The sequence below is a fragment of the Eubalaena glacialis genome, chromosome 5 (assembly GCF_028564815.1).
Source record: "Eubalaena glacialis isolate mEubGla1 chromosome 5, mEubGla1.1.hap2.+ XY, whole genome shotgun sequence".
NCBI classification, from domain to species: Eukaryota; Metazoa; Chordata; class Mammalia; order Artiodactyla; family Balaenidae; genus Eubalaena; species Eubalaena glacialis.
Window position 1 is genome coordinate 117,192,685 of NC_083720.1, and position 12,095 is coordinate 117,204,779.

General features: G+C 38.3%; 1 protein-coding gene across 1 annotated transcript in view; it reads left to right on the forward strand.

Moving 5' to 3' along the window:
• IQCM (IQ motif containing M) overlaps positions 1–12,095 on the forward strand; it is a 483,123-nt gene that overhangs the window by 81,091 nt on the left and 389,937 nt on the right. Inside the window, exon 2 of the mRNA XM_061191607.1 lies at positions 5,783–5,865. Coding sequence (XP_061047590.1) covers positions 5,832–5,865 — 34 coding nt within the window. The 5' untranslated portion in view covers positions 5,783–5,831. The remainder of the gene's footprint in view (positions 1–5,782; positions 5,866–12,095) is intronic.

The following is a 12,095-nucleotide window of genomic DNA, read 5'->3' on the forward strand; positions in this document are numbered from 1 at the left end:
AGTTGATCTCTTTACTGATGTGTGGCTCCATGTGACATTGATTGCTTCCCCTTCCCCCCAAGTTACTTGACGTCACCACCGTGGAATGCTAATCTTCTCTCTCCCACTCCAGCCCGTCATCTTCTGTTGGTAATCTCTGACTCTCAGTGGCCCTCAATCTATGTATTCATGTATCACCAAATCCTACTTTATACATCTCTAGATTAAAACCCTAAGGGAAGATCACAGAAAAACTCCATAGCTTATGGAATATGGCTCAGAAGGACCAGTTTTCTTTTACACAGTGAGGCAAAAGGTGAAACAATTAGTTTATTGTAGCTAAAAAGAGTATTTGAAAGCATTTTAAAGTATAATGTGAGTCTTCTCAGTTTCGCTTCTCCTTTTTAATGACTTGAGAACTGCAATGAAGTTAATAGCTTTTGCTTGTGATTTAAAGATTTAAATATTTTATGTAAAAACAGGATATGTGGGATATCTTAATTAGTGCCCGTGTCCATACAAGCCCACAGGGAAATAGAACATAATGTCGATTTTATGAAAGAGTTGAATCTTACAGGCAGAAGGCATTTGTGAAGTCACTGACTGGGCTTCTCCAATCCTGGAATGTTGGGGCTGGCGTGGGTGGGAGTGATGGGGACGTTCTACGGGGAGAGGCTCTGAGACCCTCTTTGGTCAGAACAGCCAGGTTTTCATCTGTTGTCCTCATTAAGTTCTTAGAGTTTCTTCATACAAAGATTGAAGCTGCTCTTCTAAAATTGTGTGTCTATTTTAAATCCTTCACTTATGGACAAGGCGGTGGAATTAATTCAGTGAGGTTAAGCAGTTTGGAAGAGGTCACATACTACCAAGGCAGAATCAGGACTGAAATCCAAGTTTGCTTTCTCCGTAGTGCTCCGAGACTCTGATGTTTGCGTCAGCTGCAGTAATATCCTAATGATTCAATTATGTCCTCTTCCTTCCCACTTCCTGACTCTGAGAAATATATTAATCCGAGTTAATTAGAGAATCAGAGGGAGGTTTCGTGCCAGGAAAGGAGTGTTACTCCATGTGCTTCCCGCTGTTGAATGCGTCCCCAGGATCCCAGCTTATCTGATATTAATGGTCATGAATTCATAGAGTATTTTCTTTCCAACTCATCTTATGGCCCTCTGACTAATTTGGTTCATAATTTTAATTATGCAATTATGAAATTTTTATTCTCCTACCGTCTGGTATACCATTTTATCCACTATATTGGCCTTGTTATATTGGATCTAGTTAGGACTTTTTCTTGTTTTCTTTGCCTGTTCTTCTTACTCTTTTCTCATTCCTCTTGTTTGCTGCCAGCATATCGGATGTCTGGTCAGAGGGTGGCTAGGAGAGAGAGGATGAGGAGAAGCAGATTTTGAAGTTAAAATGTAGAAGACTGATGGATTGGATGTGATAGGTAAAAATATAGGAGGAATCAAAGTTTTATGGCTTACGCAACTGGGTGGATATGGGTACAATTTCTAATATAGAGAAGTGGGGGAGAGAGTCAACATGTGATGGACAGCTAGGAGGATTTGGATGGAGGGCAAGAGGGGAGAAAATTTAGGGTAGAAAATGAAGATTTGCTCCCGTTCACCCATATATCAACTGGTGAAACTGTCCATCTAGATCCCTATCCCATGACCTGTTTCCCTGAGTCCTGCTGAATACCATAGGGCAGTTTCTCACCACCAGGATACTTAATTATACAGGATATCACGATAAAGACATAAGATTTATCTTTGGAAGGACAAGCTTTGGAAGGGGAAGCTAAGACGATAAGGTAGGAAAATACTGTTTTTACTTCTGTTTGCCTTATATCCATGTAGGAATGGAATTAGAAATCCTCGGCATCCCTGTAACCTGATTTAGGGAAACCTTAAGTTGCATCTTCTGAAGGAGAAGTGGTGAAAGGACTTTTTCACAAGTATGCTCAAGGAGACATGGGAAGGTGGGGCATCCTTGTCTAGCATGTTGTTGCCATAGTTACTCATTTCACAAATATTTATTTATTTATTTACGAGGTTTATTGAGAAATAATTGACATGCATCACTCTATAAGTTTAAGGCATATAACATAATGGTTTGGTTTGCATACACTGTGAAATGATTACCACAATAGGTTCTGCTAACATCCTTCTTTTATAGATACAATAAAAAGAGAAGAAAGAAAAATAGAAAAAAAGGAAAAATATTCTCTTGTGATGAGAACTTTCAGGGTTTACTCTCATAACAACTTTCCTATACATCATACAGCAGTGTTAGCTGTAGTCGTCATATTGTGCATGAAATCCCTAGTACTTATTTATTTATAATTGGAAGTTTGTACCTTTTGACCACCTTCATCAAATCCCCCTGTCCCACTCCTCCCACCACCCCCAGCACCTGGTAACCACAAGTCTGATCTATTTTTCTGTGAGTTTTTTGTTTGTTTTAAATTTCATATATAAATGAGATCATACAGTATTTCTCTTTCTCTGTCTGACTTGTTTCACTTAGCATAATGCCTTTAATGTCCATCCATGCCACAAGTGGTTTCTTAGTTTTTTGTTTTTTGTTTTTTTTTTTGGTTTCTTAGTTTTTTATGGCTCAATAAAATTTCATTGTATATATATATGCTAAAACTTCTTTATCCATCCATTCATTGATGGACACTTAGGTTGCTTCCATGTGTAGGCTATTATAAATAATGCTGCTGTCAACATGGGGGTGCAGATACCTTTTTTGTTCTCCAAACTATTTTTCCATAGTGGCTGTACCAATTTACAATCCCACCAACCGTGTACAGAGGTCCCCTTTTCTCCACATCCATACCAGTATTTGATATATCTTATATTTATGATGATGGCCATTCTAACAGGCGTGAGGTGATATTTCATTGTGGTTTTAATTTGCATTTCCCTAATGACTAGTGATGTTGCACATCTTTTTATGTATTTGTTGGCCTTTTGTATATCTTCTTTGGGGAAATGTCTGTTTAGGCCCTTTGCCCATTTTTAAATTGAGTTATTTGTTTTTTTGCTACTGAGTTGTATGAATTCTTTGTATATTTTGGATATTAACTTCTTATCAGATATATGGTTTGCAAATATTTTTTCCCATTCTGTAAGTAAGGGACGTTTCAAATATTTTTTGAAATCCTTCTACATGCCAGGTCCTGTTCAAGGCCCTGGGAATACAGCAGGGGAAAAAAAAAAGTCCTTGCCTTTATGGAAGTTAAATTCCAGAACACCAATTATGTCCGTACACTGTTCAAAAACTTTGTTGCCCATTTCAGCAGCATAAAATTTAGCCCTTTGCTTAAATCAAACAGACTCACTACTTGCTGTCCCCCAAACCACATATGTTCTCACTTCCTTGCGTTTGTGCTCATTCTCTCACCTGCCTGCTTCTCTGTTCCTCTAAGTGGCCCAACCTGACCCACTCAGGACTGGTATTCAGTACCACAGGGGTGTGCTGGTCAGTATCCAGTTCTAACTGGTTGATGCTTGTGCTGAACCAGTTACTCAACATTTCACTGTTACCCCTGCACCCACCCTTCCAGGTGTAGCTCAGTCTCTTGAGAGCCTTTCCTAGGTCCTCCCTCAGTCTTCAGTGACCTCATCTTCATTTGAATTCATGGTACCCATGGGTTTATACCACTTATTTCACAAAGCTTACAGACTTTCTTAGGACATCTGACATACAATTGTTTGCATTTTATTTAAAAATTTGACTTAGGCTTTTGTCTTTTCTTCCAAAATAGATGGCATGCTCCTTGCACAACTGAGACACTAAATATGTACTTCTTAATTGATCAGTGCATCAGGAGGCACTCAGCATCTTGTACCTGTCTGCTGGGGACCTAAAGTGGAGAGGGACCCTATCTGCTGATATTCTGTGTCACTGTGCTTATCTTTAAGCAATTCCATCCTCCGGGACTTTCTTCCACCCCCAGCTCCTACCTCAGAGTCGTCCCCCATCACCTCGGGTTTGCAGGGGCATTACCATGCCAGCACCCCTTAGGATGCTTGGCTAGTTTTCTGCATTAAAAGGACAGTGGGATATCTTGCTTGCCAACCAATTTAATTCAGGTTGACACTCCTGGCATGCTGAATTAAGGTGGAGGAGCCAACCGCCTCAGAGAAGAGTCCATTTCTATGGAGATTAAAACAAGAAAATGACAGAGCACAAACACCTTTGTTTTCTTTTTATATTTAAATGGAAAGAAGACAGTAGTTAAGCCAGACCAGAAGATGAGTTTTGATTGTTAATTGCTAAGGGAGGTGCAGTATTTTAATTTATCCCAGTCATTTGTAGAACTAGGCGGATTAGGTGCATATTGTGTGTTCTTTCCCATGATATAAGGCTGACAATTTGAGAATTAATTCTTTTTGGATGTTCCAGATTTGTTATTTTAAAACTGTAACTGCAGTAGTCTTTCCCCTCTGGGTAGGAGCTGAGGAAAAGTGTTGTCGCCTTTTATCTAAGAGCATGTGATTACAGAGTTGTGACTTCCATAGGGCAAAGATGGTTTACAGATTTACTCAAATAATCCCTAAATTATTTAACAGGTCTCAAATACTTCACCACAGTTTGACGGTCTAGTCAGCTAACTGAACAATTATACTTAAAGTTTTACAACAAGAGTCTCCATGGGGCTCCATAAAGCATTTAATATTCCTATTTCTAATTATAAAGACACGTGAGCACAAACTAGTACGCGTCGGTGTAACTGACTTTCTGGCTGTAGGGACAGCATTTGATGCATCTTGGATAATCCTTTGGAAGTAAATGATAATTTCGAATGTAGGAAGAATGGCTCAGCTCAATCAACCCATTCATCAGCCCTTTATTGAGCATCCAGAATGTGATGCACTGAGCTGAGAACCATGAAGTTCAAAGAACAAGGCAACTCCAACTGAACATTAAATCTTTTGGGAAGTGTCAAGAATTGTAGGTGTCTAGGCCCCACTCTAGACTTGGTGTATTTTAGCATTCCCCACCCTCTCTCCAGGCAATTGTCATCCTGGGTTGAGTACCTCTGGTATAAAGTATAGTTTGGTACAAGGCAGTAGGAGTCTAATTGGGAATATTGAACTTCTATTTACATCCATTACTCTGCCTTTTTAGTTCCTTACACAGAAGCATATGATACATTTCAAGTGAGAGGCATGGACAACATAACTACTGAGTTTAAGGGAGGAACAGATCTTGGAGGCTGGAGATAGGATTTGAATCGATGCTTTAAGGATGGGTAGGATATAAATAAACATAGATGTGAGAACAGGACATTCTGAGTGGAAGACTGGCATAAACCTGAGCTCAAGTGTATAAGCTTAAGGTGAGAATGTGTAAGGTATATGCCAAGTATTAATTGGATATTAGTTGGAAAATTGTGAGAAATCAGATGGACCTTCACAGGGACTTGGACCCAAAGATCTGGCTTTGAGTTCTGTACCTGCCACTGAGTAACTACTTACATTGACAAGGTGTTTCACTTCTCTGAGCTCCAGTTGCCACATCTGCTGAAAGTGGGACAAGAGTTCTTATGGGATTGTTTAGAACCAGTAAGGTAATATGTATACAAGGGCTTGATAAACCACAGAGCACTACCCAATGCTAGCTGTTGTTATTATTGTCTTTTGGAGGGGAAGGCATTGAAGGTATTGGAGCAGAGTAGTGATGTATTAAAATTTTTAATCATTTATCCTATTTCATCATGAATAAGTAAAAGAAATAGCTAAAAATAAGTATTCATTATCACTGAATTACTTTATGTCATTGTGTTTAGGGACTTGGAGCCCTGCCTTCAAAAGAGAAGGTCCCCCTAACTGCCCACCATGGCTGCAGAGGCTGGGCCCGACCAAGCAGAAAGTGAGTATCAGTGCTTACCTAACAGCTCAGCACACAGTGCATGATGCTCCAGTGGCTTTGAGGAAACTCTCCTGTTACTTACTAACTCTCAGAGCACTAACTTTATTGGCAAACCTGCAAGAATCCACCTCATTCCCTTTATTTAAGTATAACCAACTTTTGAGAGATGTAGAGCAACTTTTGACTTAATGTGCTGTCCGATACAGTATGCAGTAGTCACATATGGCTATTTAGGGCTTGAAATGTGGCTAGTGAAACTAAGGAACTGAGTATTTAATTTTAATTCATTTTACTTTCAATACGAAACCTGATAATTCAGTTATTGGAAAACTTTTAAGCATGTTTGGAGCAACTTGGACATGTGAATCTATTTTTTCAAGTGGACATTTTAAAAATACAGCTAAAGTATTTCTGATAAAAATTTGGCATCTGAATTGAGATGTATGTAAGTGCAAAATACGTACAGGATTTTGAAGATAGAACAAAAAAAGGAATGTAAAATATCTTGTTAATTTCTAATATTGTTTAATATTGAAATGATAATGTTTGGATATATTTTGTTTAAATAAAACTTTCTATAATAATTAATTATTATACGTTATTAAAATTAATTTCACCTCTTTTCACTTTTAAAAATGTGACTACTAGAAAATTTTAAATTACAAATGGGGCACACAGTATATTTCGTTTAGAGCTGCTCTAGACTTGGCAACACTTCAAGTAATCTTGAATTTAGGCTTAGGTAGCATGATTGAGAAACATTTAGTACCGTATGTAGAGCTGGGATCATTAAGATTTTCTGTCCTGCTACCTCCCCTTGGCTCTTGTGACCCCAGGCAGTATATGATACAGGCCAGCTGACTTCTGTCCAGGGCTACAAATAGAGTGCACTGTGGATTACATTAACTCTCTTCCTATTTGGATAATACAGCACATTTTTCAAGACGGAAAGGGCAGAAAGGGAGGAAGATCCAGGAATTGGAGGAGGAATGTTCTCTAGTTTCATTTTGCCTTTGGGTCATGCCCATAATTACTTAAATTATACTTGAAGTCTTGCATCTATGAGCTTGGAATTCCCCTACATCTTCTTAGCAACCTAACACCACTCTGAGAAATATTACCATAGAGATTTTGGGGGGCGGGTATATTGTAAAATCTCCCTGAGGTACTTAGGTAACCTATTAATCATATATTGTTGCAAAGAGAATAAGACATTTTGCTTAAGAAGAATAAAATTGGGGAAGTGAGGAAAATTGTATCTATAAGAGACAACAGAATGCCTTTAAGTTGGAACTGAAAAGTTGGGTCTTAATGCAGTGTGTGTTGTGAAAAAAATTGTTGAATGTAGATTTTAGGAGATGATAGCCATATGCCACTTGAAATTTGGGTTTTGCTTGGTTGTAAAATTCTTTCTGAAAAGAAATTAGAAATAAATTTTCTTTTCTTCACTTGTAAGTAATGGAATTGAATATAAACTATTTTATTTGAGGTCTTTCTCAAAGAGCATCTATTCACTTTCTAGCTTCTACAACTCTTTGCATGAGAACTAATTAAAGGCTCTTAGTTCTAGCTTCCCTCTCCTGCTTCTCCTCTCTAAGTTTCTCTGGTCCCCTAACCCTTCATTTGTTTTTTAATGGTTTGGTGTGTGTTTGTTATTTTTAGCTAAGGAATTTTTTTTCCTACAAAATAAAACTTAGGAAGAGTTCAAATATGTAAAACAGATAAGGTCTAAGCTGCTCTCATTGAAGAAAAGCCTCCAAGGCAGTGAAATTGATGAGACAGTTTTAAAACCACTGCCTGAGTCTGGATTTGATTCACTGTGTTATTTCTCTTGGGATATTTTCTGTTTTAAATCTTATCTCTAATAATACAGTGGAAAGCCTTATATCTTTAAAGGGAAATTCATACATTAGTGAGCTGGCAGTAGGGGGTTTGGTGATTTATTTTGGCCTGTGTCACAGTATTTTACTGAATGTCATGGCATTTATTTACAATTTTATTTTCTGACATTAGGCTCTAAGCACCTGGAAGGCTGGGATACCAAGTTGTCTTATTTATTTCAGCACATTTAACACCAAAACAGCATCTAGGACTAGTAGGTGCTTAACGAATGTGTGCTGAACTGAGTCTCATTGAACGTGAAGCAGTACTTTTTTAACACCTGTGAAATTAGGCATTTAGGCACTAAGTCTGACTGTATAAGCAAGGGAGGCCTTAGCCATGTGGCTGTACGTCTTTGTTCAGGATATCTTCTTAGTAAGTTGTTGCAAAGTCTCTGAAGAATGCAGCCTGTTTGTAGGAAGAATGGGAACCCTGTGATTAAGGGCAGTTATTTTTGTTATGGTTATAAAAAACACGTTTGTTAGTCCCCAGGTCTTTTTGGATGCAGAAAAGACTTGTTTAATGATTACAATCAAGAGATGGCCCGTGGCTCATTTGCTGTCATAGTTTCCATAATTAGATCTTCTTCTGGTGTCTTCACTTCAGAGATTTACTAGAGCAATTATACAGAATCTATAAGGCATTGAGAGAAATCTGAAGTTTTATGAACTATTAATCATAATAGCATTAAACTGATGATATATGGAGAGTGAGTTTTAAAAAAATATATAAAATAAATGTAAGAAAATCTTTTAGGCTAGTGAAATCGCTTGGTATTAGGGATTCATTTTTGTCCCCCATGGGAATGTTAATATTTGCACTCATGTTTTAGATAAGTTTAATATGACTATTTCAACCTCTTCATGAACTTTATCATAAAATATTTGTTATTGCTAATAATGATTTTTTTATTGCATTTTGGGGATTTAGTAACTTGAAGAATCCAAAGTATGAAGAGATTTTATTATTTGCAAACCTATTAATTAATTAGTTTTGGGTATAAAGAACTATAAGACCAGATTCTTTCAAACTAATATAGAAAGTTGAAATTTATCTTTGTGCTATTGAAGAAATGAGGATTGATTAATGAAATTAATTATGTAAACACTGTTGGGTAGATGTTTAGCCCAATGATAGTAATACAACTGTAACTACAGTAATAATAATTGCTCACATTTATTGAAAGGTTATTATGTGCCAGGCTCTGTGCTAAGTGCTTTGTAACCAAGTCCAATGTAACCCTCAAGACAGTTCTGTGCAAGATATATTATTATTATCATCTTCATTTTACAAATGAGAAAATGAAGGCTTAAGGACAATAAAATATGGTTCATGAACAAATTGGAATTCAGAGCTAAACAGTATGACTCAGGAATGAGAGCTCTTAAAAATCATTTTATATGCTGTGGATATGTATTTGCAAATAAACAAAGCCTTAATTATAGATTTTTTAACAGAGAAGGAGGAGACCTTGACAACTTCTTAATAACTGAAGTTATAATGTGCACTTGAACATATAAAAGCTGCATGCTTACATACTTACCCTGTTGTGAAGAAAGAAACAGAAGCCTCAAACATTATTAACTGGATGAATTTTTAACATCAAAGTTGTTTAATTTCTTGGAATTTTAGAATTCACTTGTTGAATATATACATATCCTTGGATATTATAAAAATAAAGAACACACTCTGTCTTTGCCTTTTCTAAGGCATTGAGATATGAGTTATCTGTGATGCCTTGAAAATTTAACTCTTTGGTTCCAAGGCTAATTTTTAGTTACGAGAGAAAATCAGAACAGCTGCCTCAGTATCTTAAATGACAGTGAGGGCTCAGGACTGCTGACTTGGTGTCTATGCGTCCATGTCTTCAGTGGAACCATTTCTAGGTCTTTGTGAAATCATTCTCTTCTGGTGGTGGCTGCCTTTCTCTGCCCTTTTTTTTTTTTAACGCATTGTTTACTTTGTTTATTTATTTATTTATTTATTTTTGGCTGTGTTGGGTCTTCGTTTCTGTGCGAGGGCCTTCTCCAGTTGCGGCGAGCGGGGGCCACTCTTCATCGCGGTGCGCGGGCCTCTCACCGTCGTGGCCTCTCCTGTTGCGGAGCACAGGCTCCAGACGTGCAGGCTCAGCAATTGTGGCTCACGGGCCTAGCTGCTCCGTGGCATGTGGGATCTTCCCAGACCAGGGCTCGAACCCGTGTCCCCTGCATTGGCAGGCAGACTCTCAACCACTGCGCCACCAGGGAAGCCCTCTCTGCCCTTTTAAGAAAATTTCAGGCCTTGTTCTTGAGGTTGGTGAATATCAGACACACTGGGTCAACAAAGAGCCCAGCTAGAAAGAAAATGTTACCTTGGGAATTTAAACTCCTCTGTCAAAGGCTAAGTTTTTGGTTAGGAAAGGGAAAATCAGAACGGCTCCATCAACACATTACATTATAATGGGGCAAAGGATTGCTGGCTTGAAATGAAGGTGTCTTAGTCCATTCAGGATGCCATAACAAAATGTCATAATGTGGGTAGCTTATAAACGACAGAAATTTATTTCTCATAGTTCTGGAGGCTGGGAAGTCCAAGATCATGGCATCAGCAGATTTGTTGACTGGTGAAGGCCTGCCTCCTCACTAATAGGCTCACATGGTAGAAGGGACTATCTAGCTCTCTGGGGTCTCTTTTATAAGGGCACTAATCTCAATCATGAGGCTCCACCCTCATGGCCTAATCACGTACCAAAGGCCCCACCTCTTAATACCATCACATTGGGCATTAGGTTTCAACATATGAATTTTGGGTAGACGCATATATTCAGTCCACAGTAGAAAATGTCATTGAAATAGGAGTACTCCACTAGCGTGACCAGCCAAACCTCAAAGGAGTCTCCAGAACTCACAAGGAGTGCATGACATTAGGAAAAGCAGCAGATGTGTTAAAAACAAAAAACAAAAAACAGCAAGCAACTCAGAAGACCAGCACCTTGTGGGTTCCCAGCCCGGCTGACTTTAGAAGGCACTTGGGCTCCCTGTGTCTCAGAGCTTTCCCTGCAAATGAAGACTAGATTATCTCTAAGGTCTTGCTTGGAATTAAGATGCAATGGCTTTTGTGAAGGTACATTTTCACCAAAACCTAATGACTTAATCATTTCGTATATTAATAAATGATATTATTTTTCATGTGTATGACACATGGCAATATTGTAATTATAAGTAATTGTAAAGGAGGTTTGATTAGTCAGAAGAAGAGAATTAAAGGAGGAAAGATTGTCAGGAGAGGAGAAAAAAAGAGGACGGTGTGTGGAGCCACACCTTGGAATACCTCACTGCCTTTCCTCTGGGAACTAAGTGGTCTGGTTAGAAGCCCCCTCAAAGTAGATGTAGATTTTAGTTGAAACTTGGTGAAAGAGACAGTTTAAATCCCTGAACTCCTGTCTCTTCCATGTGAGGACAGTGCATCTTATGGCTTTGAATGGTAAACTTTGTATGAACCATTTTATGATTCACATGTGGTTTTGTGCTCTGATCTATTCAAAGAATATGTACACTTTTTCAGAAGCGTGTGTGTGAAGTCTTGACAACTACTTTTGGAAATAAGAAAAAAAATCCGTCAATCATTGTCCTTAGAAATATGTAGACAGCCCTGAATGTGGGCAGATACAGTGGCAAATGTGGGAGAACAGGGAGATTTGAGTTTGGTAATGACTTTACAGCACTGTCCATAGGTATGAGTGGAAGGAAGGGAGAAGAAAGAGAGCAAGGGGAGATGCTCTTTCTAGAATAACTACAGAGTGACAATCTCATCCCAATGATGGGACAGCTTAGTAGATGCTTTCTCTCCTAACCCAGCACTTTTAAGGTGGGTTAGAGCCCAGTCGTTCCATTCATTCCTAGGGTCTCCCCCAGGTTCAGTCCTCAGGATGTCATTGCCCCAAAGTAACAGTGGCCTGTTGCCCACTAGTCTACATGGTGAAAAACAAGGGGAAATTTTGTGAAGGAATGAAGAGTTTGCCTCAGTGTTTCATTATGAATTTTCAAACATATAGCAAGCTTGAAAGAATTTTGAATCAACACCCAAAGATCTACAACCCAGTGCTCACCATTAATATTTTACTGAATTTGATTTATCACATATTCATCCATCAATCAACATACATATCATTAGTCAGAATTCAATATTTGTTTATAGTTTTTCTTTTTTGATGTACAATGTACTACAACGAAATGCAGAAATCTTAGGTGTATATTCATTGAGTTATGGTAATGTACCTGTGTAATCTACTGTGTATCAAGACGTAGAACATTGTCATCTCCCCCAGAAATTTCGTTCATGTCCCTTCTCAGTCAGTCCATGAAGATCAC